The sequence below is a fragment of the Varroa destructor genome, unplaced genomic scaffold, assembly GCF_002443255.2.
Source record: "Varroa destructor unplaced genomic scaffold, Vdes_3.0 BEIS01000005.1, whole genome shotgun sequence".
Taxonomy (NCBI): Eukaryota; Metazoa; Arthropoda; class Arachnida; order Mesostigmata; family Varroidae; genus Varroa; species Varroa destructor.
The window spans coordinates 17068353-17092821 of NW_019211458.1; the positions used below are offsets into that span (position 1 = coordinate 17068353).

At 40.2% G+C, this 24469-nt stretch overlaps 2 protein-coding genes across 8 annotated transcripts in view; one reads left to right on the forward strand and one right to left on the reverse strand.

The window, feature by feature from the left end:
• The first annotated feature begins 1090 nt into the window (after positions 1 to 1090).
• LOC111250985 (carbonyl reductase [NADPH] 1-like) lies at positions 1091 to 2897 on the forward strand. Its single transcript, XM_022807070.2, has 2 exons — positions 1091 to 1361; positions 1872 to 2897. Exons 1-2 carry the CDS (start codon positions 1275 to 1277, stop codon positions 2640 to 2642), a joined length of 858 nt encoding a protein of 285 aa, XP_022662805.1. The 5' UTR covers positions 1091 to 1274; the 3' UTR covers positions 2643 to 2897.
• Positions 2898 to 4048: 1151 nt separating this feature from the next.
• Positions 4049 to 24469, reverse strand: part of LOC111251098 (death-associated protein kinase 2-like) — a 42589-nt gene continuing 22168 nt past the window's right edge. For 6 of the 7 annotated variants that reach the window (XM_086991714.1, XM_086991713.1, XM_022807388.2 and 3 more), the window contains 9 exons: positions 17809 to 17974; positions 17148 to 17284; positions 13261 to 13553; positions 11103 to 11309; positions 10740 to 10920; positions 9439 to 9580; positions 5820 to 5991; positions 5359 to 5488; positions 4049 to 4286 (listed from right to left, as the gene is read on the reverse strand). In XM_086991714.1, the coding sequence (XP_086847840.1) occupies positions 4182 to 4286; positions 5359 to 5488; positions 5820 to 5991; positions 9439 to 9580; positions 10740 to 10920; positions 11103 to 11309; positions 13261 to 13553; positions 17148 to 17284; positions 17809 to 17974 (1533 nt within the window). In that variant the 3' untranslated portion in view covers positions 4049 to 4181. The remainder of the gene's footprint in view (positions 4287 to 5358; positions 5489 to 5819; positions 5992 to 9438; positions 9581 to 10739; positions 10921 to 11102; positions 11310 to 13260; positions 13554 to 17147; positions 17285 to 17808; positions 17975 to 24469) is intronic. The other variant, XM_022807391.2, reaches the window with a different exon arrangement.

A 24469-nucleotide genomic window follows, 5' to 3' on the forward strand; every position in this document is an offset into this window, starting at 1 on the left:
TATATATTAGTTATTTTTGAATGATGGACGCACATTTGTTTGTCTTCATTAGATTCACTGCGCATGTCGTCTAGCATATGCATGTTAAGAAGAGGTCGCTAGAGAAACAGGTGTCCCTGATCTGCTGTTTTCGGAGGCATTACTTCACTTACCTCTTCCAACCGCTTAGGGTAGCTATCGTCCTGTAAAGGGTGAAACAATTGATTTTGAAATAACTAGCGAAGAACACGTTTTAAAATTTAGATTCTTTTAGAAAGGGTATGATGCAATTGAAATCCGCACTTTTTTTCTTTCGAGAAAACCATGCTCGATGTTTAAAAAAGTTTTATGAGGGTATTTTGTGTGTCATGAAGTACATATGTCACAAATGTGTAGTCTTGTACGAATACTTTATTATGTTATTAAGCTATTTGGATATTTTCATCGTAATCACTACAACCGCTAATTCTAACGCTACGGATAGCACGGGTTAGCGGTCCCTCAAATCCATTTCAATTTATTGCTAACCTTGTTTTGACTGTAATAAGTATTTCTTTAGACTCAAAAGGCTAAGCGATTTACTATATCATTTGTCCTGCCAATGTTAGATAAATGCGTTTGATGCGTTGGTCTTTTCACACTTTAGAAGATACTCTCAAATTGAATCCCCTCGTGTCTGTTGATAGTGGAGATTACTGAATTTAAATTTATTAGTAGTTAAATTCGTAATTTCGTTATTACAGGATTATTTAACACCAAAAAGACAACTGCAGAAAACTGAAAAGCTGTCAATCTCCACATGTTTATCTTCATTGATAATCTAGTGGCCGTGTGGTTTCTTTCATTATCACATCATAACAGTATCTTTTTCTATAAGAAATTATAGTTCTGTAACAGCAGTCCTAACATAAATGACTGTATGTACCGCCTACCAAATTAAGCTGCCGATATAAACTAAAGGATACAATGGGTAATAAGAGTAGAATTTCCGTTTTAAACTTTTCCTGGGTTTAGTCTTATGTCAGACTGGCTCATTAATACATAGTGTATCGAATGCGAATTCGACGGTCGCCGCTTCTTCTTGTCGAAGAAAGGCGCATGCGTCCATTCGGTGCGATATAGAACAGCTGATACAACACCGCCCGCACACCGAGTGGCATTTAGAGGCCTATTTCCAAACGCATAATAGAGTCTAATACTCTATGTACAGTAATATCAGTGTTCTTCTAAAACGCTAATGAATTAATAACGACATTTCAATAGTGACGACAAGGCTATTCACAGTTATATTGAGTATGGCTCGTCGTGTTGCAGTTGTTACGGGTGCAAATAAAGGAATCGGCAGGTCAATCGTTAAGCATATGTTGGACCGAGGCTTTCAGGTGAAGAAACTCTATACAATTTGAAGGGTGTTAATACTTTGCATTAATTGCTTTAATACTGGTTCAGTTGGCGAATTAAGTAAATTTTTAGATCGAAAGGCACGAATAACAGCACGATTAAGTTGTACCATCCGGCAGAATCAAATAATGTTAACATCTTTATAATAACGCCTCCTATAAATGATAACAGAGTCCAATACTTAGAGCACCTATGCCATATTTTAGGAAAAAGCTATATATATACATATATAACTTATTAATACTCCTAAGATGTTCAAGCCGAAGAAAACATAGCTGGGAGGAACTACTATACGAATGCAAGAAACTGTGATGTAGTGATATTTATTGGCTTAAGATCCTCTTTAATGGCTACATGTTTGAACACAACAGCTTAGGTACATAAATAACGCGTATATACCCGTTAAATAGATTAAGGAATCAATAAATGTACAAAGGAATAGACAGATTCTCGGCAGTGAATCGTTTTGTGAAAATTCCTTTAATTTTCAGGGTGATGTGATACTTACGGCCAGAGACCAAACGAGGGGAACTGAAACGGTTGAAGAATTGTCGAGATTATGCAAAAAAGCACCGCTTTTCCATCAACTCGACGTTACCGACAGTGTTTCGATTGAGAAGCTCAGGGACTACCTGCAGAGAGCATATGGCGGGCTTGACGTATTAGTCAACAATGCTGGCATAATGTACTACCATGAATTAACAACATCATATGTAGAGCAAGCGGAAGCCATTATTAACACGAACTATTTCGGAATTCTCAATACCAGCAAAAGCCTTTTTCCTATCTTGCGGCCGTCTGCCAGGATTGTTCATGTCTCCTCGATGCTCGGCCACCTCAGCAAAATACGAAACCCCGAACTTCGTGCACGTTTTGCTGCAAAAGATTTAACAGAAGAGAAATTGACTGCACTGATGCACGAGTTTCTTTCTGCTGCAAAAGAAGGTACCAATGAAAAGCTGGGTTGGGGCTCATCGTCCTATAACGTGTCAAAGGTCGCTGTGTGCGCTCTTGGCTTCATCCATCAACGGCAGTTTGACGCAGATCTAAGGGAGGACCTGATTGTGAACAGTGTTCATCCCGGATACGTAAATACCGATATGACCAAACACAAAGGCCCGCTTACACCTGATCAAGGTGCAGATGCTCCAGCTTATCTAGCCATGTTACCCGCTAAAGACTTGTCAAATCCAAAAGGACAATTCGTTTGGTATACCAGAAAAGTCGTTCAGTGGGATAGTGAAACGATGCCTACAGGTTAAAACTTCTATACTAGTTCGTAGTTTATATAACTTGTTGTTTGATGATACACTTTCTTGTGCATCTTTGTTATTTAGCATTTCTATAGCTATGCATCTGTTTGATTATTATAAATAGATAAGTGAAACTTTTTGAAAAAAACCTCCTTCACACACATCCTAAACTTAAGTGTATATATTTATATATACTATTATTGACCACTCAAATAAAGCCACCTACAGGTTGAATTTTATTGAAGATATTTCCGCTCGTAAGAACTGACTTTTTATTTTGTCGTAGATTTTTGCTAACGTTTAAAACGCTTTAAAATACTAGAAGTATCTACCTCTTTGCTTCCTCGACTTCAGTGCCTCTCGGTCACTTGTGACACGGAATTGCATCCACAATAGCTTTGAACGGTGAGATGAAGGTCCTAAAATGACCCGCGTAACGCGATACACAAGAAGACAGCTAAAGCCGGCGATTTTCATTAGATGTTCGATAGAGATCTATCTTCTTTGGACAGCGAGTCCTAAGTACTCAGCTTCTACGGTTTAATTTTCTCAACACACTCGTCTACTTCCCCGTACGTTCACCCAACAAGCGAACTTAGTGCTGTTCTGAATCCTTTCAGATAAATGCTTTAATATGGTATAAACAGATTCACACGTAGATTTACCTATGAATGTGTATTGCAATTGGATCGTATGTACTACTTTAAAACGCTAGGATTGTACTAGCAAAAGTAATCCAACCACAATGGATGCTATGACTTGATTGTATATATATGTGAGATACGTGGGCACGGATATGAACGGAAAGGGACAAAGGACCATTGTCGCTTAGCAAAAGCGTTGACGCTGCAGTCTTTTCAGCTATGTTAGCGTTTACAAAATCTAGTGAGATCTTACAGGATAACATGCTTGGCTCACGAGATATATTGTACAGTGGCATAGCGAAGAAAATCCCCAAAAAAAAAAGCTAGTGATTATTGGACGTTTGCTAACTTATACCTGGTAAGTGATGATCATCCTGTAGGAGTGACTTAGTCCTAATGGTAGCATCAAGCTTCATTGAAGTATTTCGTTGACTAGAGGAAGACTGTCGTACTCTACCAGAACTAAGTTGTAATACCTTATTTGAATGCATATTTCTGGTAGGCTATTTGAATAATCGTAACCGTTTTTATTATTAATATAGTTTCTGATAGCAAATGTCACAGCTCGGCAAAAGCCGACGTAAGAGTACTTCGAATGTACTGAGTCGTGCTCCTATGTTTTAGCTCTTAGTAATAGTCACTTTTAGTCATCTATGGCCGGCAGCAGTAGCATGGGCTGTAGATCGTTATTCAGGAGTTACGTCATAAACAAATTGAAAATATCATCCAACGTCAAAAAACTAAGTAGAATAGAAACAACTCTATATAGGATTTGGTTGATGAAAGCTTTTATTAGTTAGAAGAAAATCATATACAGCATTCGAACCGTTTATAAGGACAAAATGATTGTCATCTATCATTCTTGGCTATTCTTGCACCAGACTAAAGAACTATAAGTAAAGATTTATTCCCTGTCATTCGGGAGCTCGACGCAAAGCAATTTGTCTTTTTCATTACTCGAGCGAAAGACCCCGAGTCGATTTAATGCACAGATGACGTTAGCTCCTTTCTGTAAATATTAGATACACAGCGGCAGAATGAATTACATTAAACGCGTGTCCAATCGAATATGGTAATGTGTTTTGTATTAAACATTAGTACTGTTTCTAAATGTGTTGCTGGTATGGAATATTGTACATAGTGGTAACGTACGTTGGTATCGACGTGATGTATTTGAAAGGAAACGTCTATCGACTTATGGCTAATAGTGTGTGTCTGGCAGTGAAATCGGTCCGTGAGCAACTATTTTGCTCAAAATTCTCATAGGTGTCTATAAGAATGAGATGTGGTGTGGCGGTCGCTTGGATGACATATTGGATACCATTTTTATACTTCGGCATATTTTTCCGAAGTTTTTTAAAATTCTAAAAAAAAAGTCACACACAGAGATTAATTAAACACTAACAACGACCTGAACCGATTTTTCGGTTTATGTACTAAATCAAACATTTCGGGGCGGAGACGCTGGCCAAAGGAAAAAAGTAACATAATGTTTTTGGTAGTAGTCATAGGTCTCAATAAGTTCAGTATGAATGCAACACGTGTTCTTAAATCTTAAATCTATATTTGGCCCGAGAATGGCAAAAACGATGTCGGTTAGTGGGCGGCTCGACTTAATGTGACGTCCCAGGAACAAAATTAATATGTAGACCATGGCTAGCGGCAAATAGTCGATGTTCAAAAAACACTCTACCATTTTACGGAAACATGTCAAGATAAATAGGTCAGCATAAATTTAATGCTGGTTAACTCAAGTCGAACATATGTCCTATGGCTAGGGTGCCTGTTTGTTTGACAAAAGGATCTGTTCTTGGTTCACCCAGATACATTTCACGTTGGCCATAAACTGGCTTGATCTATCTATATTTACTACTCTTAAAACTCCACAACAAAGCCAGCGTGCTAACTCTATTTCTGAGTTGTAATTAGAATAAGTCAGCCTGACGGGCTCAAATTATGAACGTAGATGAAACGTCGAGTGAAGCTCGTCCCAAACCTAAAGAGTGAGATCAAGCATTATTCCCACAACCTAACTTTAATAATAATAATTTTATTATTATTGAGAAAGTGCACTTACGTACCAGCCATTTACGGCGCACAACAAACGATTTTAATTTTTTGGTATTTATGAGGATCTTTTTTCGCGATGGATTGTCGATGTCTCCACTAAGCCACGGATCTAACAGGCATTCTTCACAACTCGGTCGAAGGCTACAATGAGTTTAGATAATTAGGCAAAACTAGAGATCACCATAGAATAAGTTTATTGTTATTGCAAATTAAAAGAAAATAGATTTTACAAAGGCAAAAAACTATTAAAGAGCATGAAACAGGACATATTAAAGTGATCAACGTACTTTATAAATAAGAAATGCGCATACTGCCGATGCAAGTCTATTACAATGTTGTTATAAGAATACAATGAGTATAGCTCTGATAATACGTAAAAAGAAATAAAGTTGCTTAAATGCTAAATATATTTTCGATGGATGTGTAATACGCATGCTGTAAACAATTGCATTTCATTTTTTCATTAGCTTACGTGGGTTCTTTAACGAGGAGACGCTTCACGAACGCTACTGCCTCAGACGAAATGTCTTCGAACGCATCCGCGTCAAACTCGTAATCCACACTAATAACGTTTTGGAACGTCTGATCATCCGTGTCGCCCATAAAAGGCGATAGACCCGATAGAAGGACATACGTAATAACACCTGAAAGCATTACACGAAACGTAAAGTAGAACACCACATGATATTCCATGGTAATAGAATGCAGCAAAGTATATGAAATTGTCGACACGAAAATATCGCGAAACCACTAAAATATAGGATAATAAATTGAAACACTTACGTCGATTTTTTTGTTTTCCGCCTATAGTTACTAATCAATTTAAAACAGCTTCTTTTCAAATATACTCAGGCGATACTGGTTCTGTGGATGATTAATAAATTCCTTCGGTGCAAAAACTTGGCACCGACTTCTAAGGCTTTTGATTGCACAGTGCTCAATCGTCGGTAACAAATGCTACTCTCAGCCATATGGGTTTCAATTTACGGTAGAATGTGTCATACAATTTCTGACATGTGGATAAATGGTGAAAAACGGTATTATTGCAATATTTTGCACATGCAAGTATATTGACAGAGCAATATCGGAAACAAAAGTGTCAATTTTTGTCAGAAAAAAAATACGACACTTTTGCACGAATATTTTCTCTATAAATTATGGTACGCGGAATGATTGTGTAGAGAGCTCCTCGTTTCAGAAGGCCGCTCTTAAATAGTAGACTACGCATTCCTTCTGTAAACGCAGAAGCCATACGAGCTGGACAGTGACCTTCTATCACGATACAACACGGTTGAGCTCTGTACCTAAGTTAGACGACGTTTGTAATTCAAAGTACGTTCATTAGAATAATCCTTCGAGCAGTGCACTGGCCTGTAGTCAACAATAGCGATATTTTGCATAACAGGTGCTAACACATACAACATGTGCATAATTAAGTGTGGATAATAGAGATTTACCAATGAATTACAGATCGTGTATTGTTAAAATCTGTGGATTTATGATTAAGGCAATTAGCGCTGTCTCGTTGACACAATTTAGATACTGGAAAGTCCCTAGGCATTGAGGGTCTGTCAGCACGTCGGGGGAGGGGTGGTTGACGGTACTCAGTCTACTGGTGCAATGAGGAAATGGGACACGGATTGAGTGCATCAGACTGTGAAGACTCCACAAAAACGCGCAGCAGATAAAGGGGGAGACTCATTTTGGAAAAGGAAAAGGTAGCTAAAGCTTGGAGTCAGGAAAAAGAACTCAAGCTCTCATAAAATATATTTCGTGCCCTCATGGGGCGAACTAAGGCGGTCAATTATATAAATATTTAGTGAAAAAGTAGAAAGGAACAACTTTGATCTATTTTACCAAATAGTCACAAATAAGCTGATGAAGATGGCCCGTGATGGTCGACAAAGTCGATAAAGCAATCGACCATTTTTTACCAAAACCCACACCAATAAGGATAAGACTGATTATAATGAGCGAGCAGGATATTCCGAGGATCATAGCGGAGGAAATCGGGCAGGTAGGGCATCGTCCGGATTAAGTCTCGCTGGAAGTAATAAAGCTTCTGTTGAAAAGATAGCCGGAGATATTCAGGAAGCTGGTGAGCTGCCCTATAAAAAAAAGCGCTTTGCGAAAATATGGGAAAAAGCGTATTTGACGTTGATTACGAAGGCGGGAAATAAAACTGACCCGTTGGCTTATCGACTGATTCGCCTGTTGAGTACGACAGAAAAGATCATGAAAAGCAGCTTCATTGCCAGCTTAGAAAAAGAAATAGGGGATCGGGCTCTCAATGCGGGTTCCGCCAGGGTAAGTCCACCCTTGCTGCAGTCCAGAGAGTTCTCAACAGAGCACACTAGGGAAGGGACGAGAAGGAAGAGAGGAGAAGGGAAGGAGAAAGGAGAACTTCGCACTTACAGTCATGTCAAAAATTCTTTTAACACAGTTAACTGGAAAGTTATCATGATAGCTTCAAAAAAGAAAATAACATCTCCCTATTGAAGACAGATTTTTTCATTTTATATAAATGACAGAGAATATGACACGAGCCACGGAAGACAGTAAATCTTGATCAAGCTTCCTCAGAGATTCTTAGTCGGTGCTACACTGTATGATCTGATGTATGACGAAGTACTCGATCTGCTCGGTGGTGTCGAGTATATTGTGTATGCTGATTTATGTTTTAGCAGTACTAGTTACCGCAAAGTCAGCAGCTGCGTTAAAGACAGGATAAGCTTGGGGAGCATAGCTTCAGGATAGCGCTAAAAAGAAACGAAGCCATTTATTTGATAAGTAGAAAGAAAACTAACGAACTTAAACTTAGGCTTGAAGAAGGATACATCAAAATTTATTACATAGCGAAATATGTGGAAATGATTCTAGATACAGGGCTGACGCGTTCGCCACATGTCAAATATACAGCTCCGAAAGCAATGAGGTGCGCTACGAGCCTGGCACGACTTATAGCTAGGGGTGGTGGGGCTTCGGAGGGGACAAGACATGTGCTAGCAATACTAGCGGAGTCGGTCGCCCTTTAGACTTCCCCACCTGGGTGAGCATGGCGCTAGACAGGGACAAAAATAGGAAGACACTCCTATCGGGTGGACACAGAGTAGTCGCCGTCAGGATCGTTAGGGTCTAACGGACGGATACGATAGATGTTGTCCTCGTCTAAAATAAAACATTCCATGCGAACTTCTAGCAGATGAGAGGGCGGAACGCTATCTCCATGAAAACGTAAATCTGCTGACAGAAAAAAAGCTATGCTGACAAAATGGCAGCAAGAATATGACCAGATCAGACTCGGCGGCTTAGTATACTGGACGAAGTTAAGGACCTGACAAGGACCTAGCAAGTCGTATGGCAGGCCATATGGCAAACTACCATATGAAGTCATCTAGGCAGTTCTTACCGGTCCTGAACAATTGCAGACTTATATGGAAACAAACGAGAACATACAAGATCCCGCATGCGTTCTGTGTAAATTAGGTTTAACCGACTATCTTGAACACACGATATTCGGCTGCAGCGCACTTCAAGAGACAAGCGTAACCGCAACGAAATAAAGCCACCTCAACGGGTCTGAAGTGATAGATGTGCGAGGTTACTTCCAAGCAAACCCTGCAATTAGGTCACATAGGTACATTAAACAACCCGGTATGGAGGCAGTCTCTAGCACATGGTCTGCCCTAGGTCCGACAGAGCGGGTAAGAGCTTTGAACCAGAACTTCTGCTTGAGCAGTCTGCTTCCCATCTATCAAAGTGTTTTTCTTCTAGGTTAAAATATCCGGAGAAACCCACAAACAATGCATGCTCTCATAAAATAATTAATAACTGTTTTTGGTCACACAAATTCGGTAGCATTGCCGAGGACGGGACGCGAAGCAGAAACGTTTGGTCTCTTTGAAACGGAGGCTTGGCCGTCCAATATATCGCGTAATAGGAGTTGATGTTTATAAACTAGCATATGTCTAGCAGAGACTTTATGCAGTGCAACCATATTAAGTTGTTGGCGAGCTAACTTCGGTGAGCATTAATTGCGTATTCTATCTAATTCTTAGCGTGAATATGTGTTTTAGTTATCGTCTGCTTACCTATACTCCACATGTCGCTCTTAGGTGAAACGGGCTCATAGCTAATCACTTCCGGAGCAACGAACTCTGGCGTTCCGAAGAGAATTCTCAAATCTCCAGACGGATCATAATGTTGAGCAAGGCCAAAATCGATAATTTTGATCTATTAAAACGAGAGAAAAGGTGTATACACGCATCCACACAGACTCGCAATTATCTTAGGTACGATATACCGGCATTCAATGAATCTGTACGAACGGTAAGAAAGACGGCAATCCACAAGCATATACATTCAACGAACACGAGATAACTAAACGAAATTCTGTTACATACCGTACGAAATGTTGTTAGCGGTTCGTTTCGTATTCAAACTATCATACTTCTTGCTAGACGCTATTCCATATTATCGCCATTAGTGTCATATTAGAAGTCCTGTAGTAAACCAGCTTTCGTTTTGAAATGTCATAACGTACATCGATGTTCTATTCATTTGAAAGCGAATCTTGCTTGAGTAAATCTAAAGATGAGATCACCTATTTGCTTTTAAGTTTAACTTGATTTAATGTCATTTCTGGGATGAACAAAGACCAAGGGGAGCCATTGAGAGTCTGATATTTCCAAAGTGATATTTACGCTGGCGCAACAAATACTGCTAGCTGAGCGGCACTTTTTTTGCTATGTGTTCATCATCATCTTTGTGCTTCGATAGAGAACAGATAAAAGAAATTTGTAACACTGGCTGAGCGGGATGTCGATCCGCCCTACCCAAATGAGATATCTTCTCAGCATGCACCAGCTACTTCATTATAACAAAGATCGTGTTCTTCAATTTTGAGTATTTTCTGATGAATCTATTAAAATGAGGAAAAAGTGTATAGATGCATCTTAGAAAATGACTTTCGTTTTTCGTACACTGCGATTCTATTACGTAAAGCCTCCAACAAACACTCGGATAAATTATCAGTTGTTAAGCTGCTAAACACATGGTAAATAGAAATTTTCCGTGTGGTCCTAACTCTGTATTTGACCTGTCCAATTGTCTATATGAAGGCGGAGGTATATATTTATCAGATAAATATGGGTTTGTCTGTGAATTCAAGTCCAAGAAGTTCATCGACTCAGAGAAAAGATAATCATCACCACGAATACCGCATACAGTTATATGTGCAAAGTCTACCACATTGTTAGTGAATCTAATTACTTTTAGGCACATACAGAGAGTCTGGTGTCTTTGAAAGCGAATATACATTGAAAAATGTTCGAGAAAAACCTCAAGGTGTCGTTGTTAGAGTGTCGACACCCATTGCGAAACAACAACGCACGTTATATCCGCTAGCGTCAGTGCAAAGGATGTTCTCAGGCTTCAAATCTAGATGTAATACGTTTTGTACGTGCACGAAATCCATAGCATCAAGAATTTGCCGTAAGAATTGCACGCAGTCCTGCTCTGTCAAGCAAAATTCTTCGGCTACCACCCTTTCAAACAGTTCGCCGCCGGCCACGCTGCGAAAAAATGAAAAACATGTTGCTGTATGTCGTTTTGATGTAGTAATCACTTATCTTACTCAGTGCTACATGAGGCACTCTATGCAACATATAATAACAGCTATTATGATTTTCGAATCCGGTTTGGCAAGCATAGAGCTAACATGCATCTTCGTCAATTATCACTGAATCACACTTACAATTCGGTAACAAGAATCATTTCCTTTGGCCCCCGATACACCCCGAGGAGGGTGAGTAACTTGGGGTGCATGCGGAATCGATTGAGCACTTCAACTTCACGCTCAACGGCTAGGCTTTCCCTGGAAGTAATCGTTTTGATGATCTTCGCTGCCACTTGACGTCCACTCGACTTATCCTGGCACGTGTATACCGTTCCGAACCGACCGCTGCGAACGATCAGAAAACGTCTATCGGTGATTAATCTAGTAATTTTTTTTCTGCAAAAAAACTCCAGCGCACGGAAATCAGTCTGACATCAAACTTTCGAAACGTTCAATTGGTTCAAAATTGGATGTTCGATCTCATTTCAGTGGTGATGTTGAATTTGCAGCTGGATTTCGATACCGTGCTATAACATTTGGAATGGCTGCCGCTTTTCATCCTTCTTTGCATGCATTGACCAAATCTTTATAATTGAGCTAATTAGTATGAGTGATGTTCTATCTGTTGGATGACCGAGCGCTTTAGAACTTAAAAATCCCGATATCGGGATGAATCTGCTTGTTGCCAGAGAGATTACTGTAGGATACATCCTAACCTAACTTGGCTCAGCCCTTTCCTCCGTTACTGGTTTTTTCGATTGTTAATACGTAAACAAATAAATAAAATGTAATTATTGAACGGCATTCCGCTGATTATGCGATTACATTTATTATTGTTGGGATGTGTATTACGCTAAATAATAGTTTGCTAGATTGCACAGTCGAGACAATAAACTCGTTCTGAGAAAAAAAAAACTGCGCACATCGATTTTCAAGCGACTAAGATATTTAACCCATTTTGACGGAGTCTTAACTAACCCACAAATCGCTAACAAGATCATCCAGGTGCACCTCTCAGGCTGAACAATACAGATGTTGTCCTGACAATCATAACTAAAATTCCACTACGATACGTAACTTAAAGTTGAAATAAACGCCAGTTCTGAGAACAATTTTTAAAGTAAACACGAGGATTATTTGAATCAGCCTGAAGCAGTGAGAAGAGGAACTGCGAATTCAGTTCCGGACGAACGCACATATCCTATGCTTCGTTTTATCAGTCCAAAAAATGTTCTAAAATTAAGAGGGTTCGAAGAAATTCGTTCTGCAGAATAGTCGAAGGCACAAAAGTACAACACGAAGCGAATAGATCTTTAATTATTTTTTTCTAGAAAATTACGTCAAGTACGTCAGCTTCTCTCATCTACCTCTTCTGTCGGCTCGTCTTGCTAGTAGTTTTAGGGCGGTCTAGCGCCTCAGTTTGGCCGTAAGCCGTCAGGCCACCTGTTAGTTTCACAATCGTCCCGCTAGAAGATATATACTTTTCAGGTTACTGTTCGTTAACAAAGTTTTTCTAATCGCAAGCTGGCCATGGTGTCCTGCTTAAGAAAAGGCGTCGACTGTAGTAGATGATAAATTTCCAACAAAAAACTAACTGCGTAATCAGATGCGTTCGATTTAGAGGGATTTGCTCAGATTATCACAATTCTTTCGTTTTTGCTTTATTTCGAATAAAGGAAAAACAACTGTTTTGCAAACAAACAGCTATAGTTGCCTTTCTTCTGGTGACAGGATGCGATTAGATCGGTCGGACAATTATTTCGGCAACCTTCAACTCTTGCTATTTAACTTAAAATATTACGTTTCTCGCATTTTCTCATGAAGTTAACGTTCCGAATTTTACTTACGATACTACCGTGTTAAGTTCTGGATAGCTGGCTGCTACTACAAAGCGAAATATGTTTATATTCGGTATCGAACCTAAACCGCTTTACAAGTTCCCAAGTTTTGTTACCTCTTTCCCTATGTTGTTCTGTATTAACTGTATTGTTTATATCTTGTCCGAGCGTGTTTATGGTAGTTTTGTGTGCAATTAAATCGTACGGGATAAAAAATTGCAAATCCAACAGTATTTTCTGCGTGGAAGAAGTACAGCTGCGACATTTACAACTATTCACCAGGCCAGCTTTGAGTTCTTGGAGATAATATATAATTACTGAACTTAATATACCGAGTGTTTAATAACTGTAGTTAGTCCCTAGAGGGCCATGATGCCATGAGCTAGAACCTTGCATTCAAGACATTTAGTCAAAAATCACCGTTAGATTAAGCATGTATGCTGTCAGCTGGTACTCACGTTCCAATGATGTGCTCCTCAAGAACGTACTGTGCTGCGAACTTTTCCAGCTGCTCAATGGAAACTCTTTCATGAGCGTCCCAGACCGTCAGTTCGACCGTACGATAGTCACAACCATAGTCGTTATCGACGATCGCGCAGATGTGAAAGTGTGTAATAGGCGAGTTTTCTCCGATTGCCTTCAGTTGCAACTCGCTACTGTCTCCTGATAATAGGGCCAAGAGGTCACCATGAGGCCTAACTGACTTACAGTTATCAGCATCCATTGATTGTGACTGTTCGATTGGCACGCCCTATGACAAAAACATATGAATGCATATACAGATAGACTAATTAATTTATAATTTTCGAGCAAATGTAGATTTTTTAGATGTAGAAGATAGATCAGGTTTAGTTGTACTAAGCACTATATTACAACTAGAGCAAATTAATATTCAAGTTTTTCTTAAGTTACGGGTAAACGGTTTATGTAGCAAGAGGTAGAAAGAACTTTGATAAACACGAAACGTGATCGATTGTTTCATATTGTTGTGTCGTGCTATAGTGTGCTAATAGACTGCGGTATTGCTTACTCAAAGACTGCATAAATGTTTATCTAGAGCCGACTACCGTGTCTCGTGTTAAAAAATGTAAAATTTATGAGCAAAACTTCTAAACATAACAGCCTCTCCCATTCTAATTAGAAATACGCGAGTGAATTCAACCAATAATGAAGCCTGATCTTAAACCAAGTATTTATAGCTGCATAATTCTTGTATCTATACCTTTCTATTAAATATTTGCTCCTCTTCAATATGACAATTAACTAATATAAACAGTTAAATAACAGGATGTAGGTTATTAACTAAGCATGACATAGTTAGAGGAACAAATCATGCTTTCTCAGATTGAGTCATGCCTATGTGTAAAGTAACGGATTTTTGTTAATAGGAACAGGGTGTTCCTTCTATTGAGTTTTCAGAATGAGATAACTGTCACGGTGGTAGCTACTATTACAATCGTACCCGAGTGCACTCACTTGTATGCATCATTCATTCAAGCACACGCCAAAATGGCACAAGTAACAAACAAGAGCGTTTCTATATGCAGATACAAGTTTTTCTAATGATTGCATTTTCAACGAGTACATGCATGCCCCTCCTTTTCTCAGAAACAAGGCCCTAATACCTAAGGAAAAGACGCCACCGCATTTTTCGTCGTTTTACGTTCACACAACTGCCATTGCTACTAGCTTGGCAGCTGGATGCAGCGGTACTTTGCTCAGCCACTATCAGCACTTGCATTTAAGCCATCTTAATGAGTTGACGCTGAGAACTTTCGCCGCACGCTATGACGACGGCGTATTTCGAAGTAAACGCTGAAGTGAGCATAGGTCCGTGGAATTCTCTCCGTTCAAACAGTCTTATATGACGCGGTGGAGCTGCCGACAGGTAACTACTTACCGCTGCGAGTGGGTAGTGGCATACTCCAAAAGGCGCTATAGTTCTGTGCAGAGGAGGACCGAAGGAGGGGTGGGGATGTATAAAAGCTATACGCCGTGCTTCGCGTGCCGATGACTGTTGTCAACGGGTGTGTGCACTCATATTTGATGATAACTATAAGAGGCCGGGCACGTTAGTCACGCGTCGGAGCGTGATTCCGCTCAGACAGCTGGTAGAATGATATGGTGAGTTGCAAACAGGCGGTTGGTAAAATTAAAGCTTTACCACTACGTCTGAGCATCTGACTCTGATCGCCTCCTAACACCTCACTTGGAAAAGAAATCGCGCGAACCGGCCTAGACGAATTGAATCTTAGTTGTTCTATAACTACGCTAGTTAACTATCATGGGGCCAAGTGAACAGGAAAAAACTAGGCCAAATAGTGCAGTTCTAGCGTCGTGGGAGAAGCGAGGCTGTATGCCCATATACGAGTGTTCGTTACGCGACTACTACAGAGCCTAAATAAATGGTCCAGCCTAGCAGATACGCGGTAATCAAAGCTTGGGCGTCTTGCCTGTGTTCATCCTTTTACATATCACCGGAATGGCAGCAGTAGAAATACGCATGCCGGTAGAACTTTAGAGGGTTAGGATCGGACGAGGTTGTCTGAACTCGAACCCTTTTATGTACAAAGAAAACGATATGGTATAACAAAGTGACAAAAATAATAAAATACCGAATCTCCTGGATAAGCTAGTCGAATGTACATTCCTCGAGAGGACCGAGACCAATCGAAACGTGAGCTTGATCCGTGCGGCTTTCAACGAGATGCTCATAAAAACTCAGAAAGATGAACGAAGCACAACACAATTTCAATGTAGCAAACTCTTGTTACTACTTGAAGTCTCACGCATTAATGTCAGCACGCGAAACCTGCCACTATCATGGTAAATTGGTCGTCTTCGATGTACATATAGATGCGACTTGTGAGTCGGTTTGTTCGTATGGTTATAAGCATTTGCCTGCTAATCTTGAAGACACGTTGGTCTGAGCTTAAGCTCGGAGGTAGACAGACTTCGTTTCGAGCTGAGAACCAGCCGTATGATAGAATGCCTAACGGCGGAGGTATAGAGGCAATCGGACGAAGTGGACTATTTATTTAGCAGATAAGGCTGCAAAGTGAAGACCATAATAAAATCGATCAGCATCATTAAAATATTACTCCGGTCACGTCACCTATTACTTAAGCTTTCTTGTCTCCTGAAGGCAAAAGAGCAGTAGACCTAACCAAATAGGGCATAATAAGGACATCACCTCCTTGTGATCATACCTATATACTCAGTTCACTCATAGACATACAGCTCGTAGCCGGCACTTTACTAGACTTTGTGGCGGCTGAAAATCAAAGGCTTGACTGGACGACCTGTTCGTTTGATGATTTATTTATTTCGGGTGGTAGCTGTCGTTCAACGACAGTCATCTTTTCCGCCGGACACAGTACGACTGAAGTGGTCAGCTGTCGTACTCTCAGCTGAATGAAAAAGCCCAATCCACAAATGCCTATTTAGGCTGGGTGACTCCAAGGCTTCTGCAATAAGTTTCAATGAGTGTAGGAATGCCAGTATTATTATGGAGCGGAACACCAATTGTGACCTATGGTACGCCATTGTAATTACACCTTAGACATTTGAAGGAGCAACAACAAACGGATAAAAATTAGTCCATCGGATCACGCGCGCAACACAAACACTTACCAATGCGAGTATTGTGCCACCTTTGTTTGCCTAGCACCATTAATGCATTCTCCTGTCTCACATTAACGTTCTCGTACGACGATAAGTCTGATATTTGTATACTTGACTCATTGAAACAGCAGACTCACTGCGGACGTCGGAACTTCCGCCATTACCGTTTAGTGGTCTTCTATATTGCTGAAGGATACTTTACGAATATTTGAAAAACATAGCATTGTTGTTTCCAGTAGTAATCGACAAATTATTACTGGTTAATCCGACAAGGACTACCCGATGCGTCCTGCGTCGACATGGGATGGGAACGCTTTGCTTTTCACATGTTTCCTACCAGTATTACCCCTAACAAGATGTCCTCTGGAAACCCTGAATGCACCGCGATGGGAATAACTTCGAATGCGTACTACTAAGAGCAAACAATGTAATAGTAATAGTCATATATTGTGTAACACTGCTGCAATGGTGCCTAATAATCTGCCGGCGCTGATTAGACCCGTTTGGGTGCGACGGGTTGATATTATCTCGAATCACTTTTATGAAAAATTTATGCGTCTCTACTGACCGGCGCCCTACTGACGCAGTTACCGCTGCGATATCAGCACTGCTTATTCGGATATTGAATTTAAATGGAGGCACGACATGATCGGCAGGTAGTGAACAATGATATGGCCGTATATTTGTACCGTATATAGGGTAAGAGTCAGGGTGAGCTTACGTTCTGTAGCCAGGTGAATTCAGGTTTTGGATTAGCTAGAAAGCGAGTTCGAAGCGTTGCGTCTGCTCCCCGCGTTAGCTGTACATGTCCCGGAAGTCCACGAATTAAACTACAGCACCAGCCTTCAGGATACAATTCTACAAATCAATCATTCAGTAATAAAAAAAAACAATGCATGCCATTAGTAAAACTAGAGATTGGTCTAAAGAATACATATGTCCGATGCCTTGGGTTAAACTTAGACTGACATAAATCGTTTTTTTTTTGTTAGGTTTAACGTGACCTGAAATTAATGGCCAAATGTGATGTACTGCATCACAGGAGAACGAGTTAGGTTAACTCGAAATTCCAAGGTTCAGGGCTCGAAAAATTTATTCAATAGAAAATATGTCGAATTTATTGCTTCACAATTTAGTAAACTACAAACATTAACAACTAACTACAAAGCTCATAGATCGTCTTTCAAATACGAGATACCTAGTAAATACATCGATGAAATTCCATAATGCTGGCTTTTATTTTGATCTCATTCGATTACATTGTATACGTCCTTTAATGTGCAATAACAATAATAACATACTTGTATGCACACTTTGTTCAAATCCAGAAAAATTATATTAGGGCGTCGTCTATATGCAAGAGTGATACAACTGCAACTCACCTAGAAGTTCGAGGCGGAATTCCTCGCAAATTCGATCTCCTTCGTCATTTTCTAAAGTGACCTCTATATTGCCCTCATCAAGCTTAGTAACTTCGAGTACATCAAGTACGAAGACTCCGCCAGATAAGACTCGCTGCCGTATCCTCGCCTCGTCCTGAGAAATCAACTGTAGGTCGTTTAAGACCGCATAAACGTGTTTCAGTAATTAGGCAAAAATGGGGCGGTTAGCAATAAAGACTATTTTGTTGTATACTACCTGTGTGCTCTTGGGGAACTGAAATAAGCAATTTTCGCTCTATTTTAGCCACCGATCGGCCGTATAGGGCTGCTCCGTGGGCAAAAAGAAATCTCCAAAGTATACTTTTGAAGATAAGCACTCAAACGCTCGTGAATTATACACCTTTTAGGCACCATACTGTAAAAGACGTAGAACCCAGACGAATTGTGACTAATTTAGTTTGACGCTGCCTTGCTTGCTTAACTTCGAAAAACAACTTCTAAAAAACAACTCGTGGACTACATATTGGTCGGTTGACATCGTGACTGGTAATTTCCTGCGCATTTCGCTCGGGCTAAAGTATTGTTGATTTTTGTAGTTAAGTGGGAGTTGTTTAACTTTGTTTAGACTGGCATTGTACACGCATACTTTTCCAACATAACAAGTTAGTGTATTAATCATTAAGCTCATTACAGGACGTCAAGTTCTTCGTGGAAGAACGATGAAAATGTGTTAAACCTCTACTACTGGTCTATTTTATATAACGAGCAATATATATATAAAGGTCCGCTTCTTTTGCTTCTGTTTGTGCCACCTAACCCGAAGGCTATGGCCTTAGAGAACTACGAGCCACGATGTGGATGGTGCATCTATTCAACGATAAGCATCAACTATGAAGGTGGCGCCGGTAATGGCATGGGGGCTATACGGTTCAAATAGATTACCAGCATACAGACGTAGTTGACGTTTACGTGAGAGAAAGTCAATTTAGGTACGGTAATGCTTTTGCCATTTAGACTATTCTAAGGAATGGTTTCTTCACTTACTGAACTATTTGATAAACGGAATTTCGGTACAATTTATTACTAAGTCTATTAATAGAGGCCAAGAAACGACGATCGGGGGGTGCATGTCCACATTTCGATCGTGCATTTTATTTCGTACACGAACAAATATTAACGGTGCGAAATTCCATGTCAGGCTGTTACAAGCGAATCCGTCGGGCTTCGAAGTTATTTCTGAAGTACGCACCGCTTCGAAAATATTTGGATGGAAAATACTTCAGTATCCCAGGAACTTGTGAGTGAAAACTGGTTGAGTTTGGTGAAATTTTTTTTGGGTTAAATGCCGCTGTACTGCGGAAGTTACCTAAAGATTGGATAAGGCATCAGGCAAACAGAGCTTAAGCGAAAGCGCAGTACGTGAACGGTGCCAACGTTCTAAGAACGGAGACTGAAGTGTTGAATGCGAGCGGGGAAGTGACCACATGTCGGGTGCAAGAACGGATACCACAATCAAGGAGGCTTTTCACAAATGCAGAATTTTATGGACTGAAACTGGCATTTCATATGTTACAGTGTTATAACCCATATACTAAAAATGGGCCCTGTCAATTAAAAATTCGTGTCACCTAGTTTACATACCATTTAAGGGTCTTTAGCCAGCAAGAAAAGCGCCTGAGACACACGGTCGCCATAGAAAGGATATGGTTCAACCTCCACCACCAACAGGAGAGAATGGCGTTCCTCCTGAGGCAAGTCAAGTGTCGAATGAGTTCAGGCGTGAGGTGATTGTAGGGCTTGCAGTTGTATGCCGCTCGCTACTAATAGACAAATAATCGCAGCCCACTATCTCGACTTATTTAGGAGAGACTGTTGACACGACGATCGAAAACACAAAGTGTTGTCCTTGCCGCCATATCTCAATTACTCTTTGTATTGAGCGAAAGAATACGTAACTTTGGCTTCCACCTGTTTATTCCCCCGATCTAAGCCTGTATCGTTACGGGGCCTTCGAAAAGGGCAACTGGTAAACGTACGTATACCACTATCGATTAAGTTCGAAAATTCAGGGATAGAGAAGTCGCGCATAAGAGAGCAAGTAGAACGCGTCTGGCTGCGCAGAAGTGCCAGGAAAAGCGTGTCAGATAAGGGCGAAAATCTATAACACATCAAAAAAATATCGTTCTAGATAAACTAGTTCAAAAGTTAGTCAGTGTCGAAATTTGCAGAATTTGGGCTGGCAATATCTTGCTATGCAACGGTATTCTTTCAGTGAAATGACTAACTCGTAATTTTATTAAAGATAGCAACTCTTAGATTATGTCTAATTCTAGTGGCATGCTTCTAATTTGAATTCGCCTACCAGTGCGCCAAAAACAAGCCCTTAGTTGTTAACCTAAAGCTTGAATTTTTTTTTTTTAAATATAACAGAGACTCACGGTATCATTTATATATTTGATACCATTTGGTCTCTCCATTTAATCGCAAGTCTGAGATGTTGCTTTTGGATTTACAGCTATCTCTTCTGCCTATTATACCCTTTAGTTAAAATCGATATTATCTAGCAGCCTTCTGACACAACTTCCAAACTGAACCTCTATCTTTTCCAGGGACCCAAAGGAAAATTGCTACTTGGTAAGATCAAGAAAGCGTATAGCTGGACGTAGTACTCAATATTTTCGAGAAGTCTAGTGGAGCGGCACAGATAAAGCATAGAATGACGTCTGCTGGTACTTTCTATTTGTGTAGCAGAATTTTTCGGTACCGACTTACCCGACTGTCCGCTTTAGGAATTGGCTTCTGCTGTATAGTCTAGAGCAGAGTAAGTTTCGCTTGTAAAAATATTCTGACATGTTTAGTGAATCCACTTTGTAGAAAGAATACCAATACGTACATGCGCCCACAGTGTAAAAAAGCTTTTAACGATATGCATAATTTTTTTAGCCCACGTGACGCAGCTTTCACTCGAAATGCTCAAACCGTCGGATAGAAATGTTTTTCGGTCGACGTACCAAATAAACGTACAGGGGAAGAGTGAGGGGGGGGGGGGGGTACACACTTTTCTCATCTATGCAAAAAAGGGCACAGCCATTCATATATATGAACCACGGTATTGCACGAAGGTGTTCGTATATGAGTAAATATGTAAAAAAAAAAAAGCATTTGCAGACTACGAGACCATTAGTTCTCTCCTAATATGATCGTGCAGACATAGAGCTTGCCAAAAGACAATAGCCATTACTGTTCTACAACTGTACGTATCTCTGTCGCATATATTAGGTGATAAGTAAACACCCCCCGTATGCATGTGTCAACCGGTGATAGTACGTCTATCGCCAATGGTGGCGACTGCTACATTCATTCGATAGGCAACTTGCCCGTTACCAATTAGCACACAGTGTAATGGACAATATGGCATAATGGTTATAACAGGCCATAACGTATATAAAAAGGCCGTGTATGTAGAACACGTGTCGAGATGAGTTGACTCTGTTTACAGCTTCGAGAGAGATGCGTAGCTATAGTTAAATATATAGCCATTTATATAAATAACTAGAAGGGGAATTAATGGTATTATACAAAAGTGTAAATGGCAACTACAAATATAGTATATATGTTTATATATAATCATATATAGTATATATATATATCTATATATAATCACTAAGGGATACCTATCACCGTGAAATATGGCCCCTTATTATGAATTATAAAAAAAAAAACACATCGAGACAATCGGGCTTGACCAAATCCAGTTAACAGGAATGAGGTACTACCAGTCGAACGCCTATTATCGATGGGCTAAATGTGCCGACAGTCGAAAGTGTGACAGGCTCCCTGCCATTTGTCGAAATGTTTCAATGTTTGGAAAACAGAAAGCCGGTAACATCTGACACGATAGAGCTAATAAGAGTAAGCAATGTTTTTTTTTCACAATTAGGAAATTATACATTATACAGAAAATAATAAAAGGTTCCTCCAGTTTGCCTCTAACAAGATTAAGTAGCTCAATCTTGCCTTTCTAGACAGAGACGCGTTTCGCAAAGAAGTTCACTGCAGTTTCTGCTACAAGTTCTACTGCTACAGTTCTAAGGTACGAGTTTGAAAGCAACAATAAAGATTCGTAATATAAAGGATAAAAGATAAAGGATCGTAAATCGAACACCACTTGTTGAAGCTCTTCAACAAAACAGAGCATAGACAATGCACCGAGAGAAACACCTGGTGTTTATCCTAGAAATAATCTGCGTCCGTACTGCCAGCAAGTCTTCCGTTCGAAGCCCACCAACCGCAAAGACGGGTAGGTTAATGCCGATGACCAATGTAGGATCGGATTAGAAGAAGGCGAAGAACTGGAAATGGAGCGACTTCGTTAGGAGAGTTTATTTGCAGCTTTGCACAATTTATTATGTAGCAACAAATAAAAGTTTTGCTTTAAAACTTTGTTTCCTCGCATTAGCAACATTGTCTCAATGTAACGTAATATAAAAATGGTAGTGTAACAGAATCACGCTATATAATTCGGTCTAGATTACATTCATATGCTAGACCAGATTTTTATCTCATTTAAACTAGAACCCTCTTTCGAAGCCCGTCAATCTTGCATTGCCCTATCGATTCTCCTCGAATCAATAAGATGTGTTATATGCTATCTCCGGATACGGAAACTACAACTATAAGGTCTTCGTACGGAAAAACCTTAGGGGGACTGTCGTTGCACATATTTTTCTCTTATTTTCTATGTTGTATCCTGAAGAGGCGTCGTACGTACCATTGTCCTGAAGACCGCTGTTCCTAGAGCGTCCTCATCTCCAGGATCTTTATTATGTACTCGATTATGATAGGCATGCTTCCATTGTGAGCCTCAGTTAAATTATGTATTTGTTTTAATGTTCGATTGTTTTAAATGCAACCGTAACGCTGCAGCAAAGACGCCTTTTCTCACGCATGATTAGAATAAAAATGCAAGGAAATATGATAGAACTAAAAACGGGTCAAAGTTTCAGAGATACTTTCCCTTACTAAAGAAGTTTGGACCAGCCGCAAGAGACGTACAGGGAAGATAACGTATTCTACACTACACGGTGGGATGCTCTGGATGGCAACCTTCGCCTTTATGATCGGTAATTTATAACTCGGTGCAGCAGACGGTCAAGCTAGCCCAAAGCTAATGCGGGAAGAATCGTGACCTTCATCCTGCACGTTAGCCCAGACCAGCTATAAATTTCTAACTACACTAATGTGTTCGACGAATGTTAGATATAAACAGCTATTTGCCATAAGTCTAGGAGAAGAAACACATCATGTATGCCCCGGATCCAGTTCGTTCCCCTTACCTGCAAATTAATACCGGCAACGGACAATATTCTGACAATAAAATAGCTAAATGCCCGTAGCGGTGTCTGTAATCACAGGAAGAATGATGTAAAAGTTACACTACACAGTAGATGATTTTGGCGATGTCGAAACACTGTTGATGAAAGCTTTCAAAATGAGTAAATTCCGTTAATAAACATTAGATAATTGCGTTGTCTTTTTTCCACCTCATCTCTTGCCGGAAACAGAAGACGAATTACTAAAATAATCTGAATAGGTTTCCTGGCACCTGTTTCTTAGTCGTTGGTTAGGGAGGCACTGATACTAACGCTGATTATTCCTATGAACGCTTCGAGCTCTGAATGTAGGATTACCTTTTGAAATTCGATCATCAAAACGCTATGACTTCTAATTGCCTCCAGTAACCACGGCTACATATATTGTGCCTTCACTATGTAACGGATCTGAACTGTAAATTTTCTTCCTCATTCAGCCTGCTCAATCTGATGACTCTCAAGCACTACAAATAGAACGCTACGAGGGCAAAAAACATGTAACCCTATCTTTCATACTGTGCCAACATCTTGCACAATAATGACATTATGCCGAGGAGAGAAAGACTCTTGAGACAAAGGATGCTCCGAGATTGATGGTCATCTCTTGTAACGAGTTGTCTATAACGACCTCTAATGTCTAAGCGACCGAAGGGTCACGCACGGTTCATCCGAGTCTACTTGTCCAGACCAATTCTACGATGCTGCCTATTGCGTCTTTGTATCGGCCGGCTGTCGGACGATCACAAAAACACACATATGCTACTGCTTTCTGCACTAGAAATTACCCTGACCGGCCAACGCGGCGTTCTCTAGCTCTTATCCATTTTGTCGTTGTACCACTGCTAAACCAGCACGAGTTGTCAAATTCCATACTTCGTTCCGCGTCTTCGATAGGCTTGGTGCGTTTTACCTACGCCTACGTCCAATAAAGGCTGAAATACGCGAACGGCCAGACTCGTACCTGCTCACCAAGTAAAACAGCTTCAGCGCAGAGCTCACAATGTCGCTAGGGCCTACGATACAGTAACAACTATAATTATTATTGTTATTATCAACGTACAAGTATCGTAATGGCGAAAATGATATTATTGACAAAATTCTGTTTGTGTCATGCTTCGGAAAACACTGCACGAGCTGTAGGCCTCGGCTTTGACAGCTTTTGAGAGCATCCTTTTTCCTAGCCTTTGGCCTAATTAAGGGCGCTTTTGCGCAAAGCACTTAGAAGCCCATTGCTAAATTAAAATTGAAAGGGAAAATAGTGCTATCGCGTGGCGCGTCGGTGGTTTGTA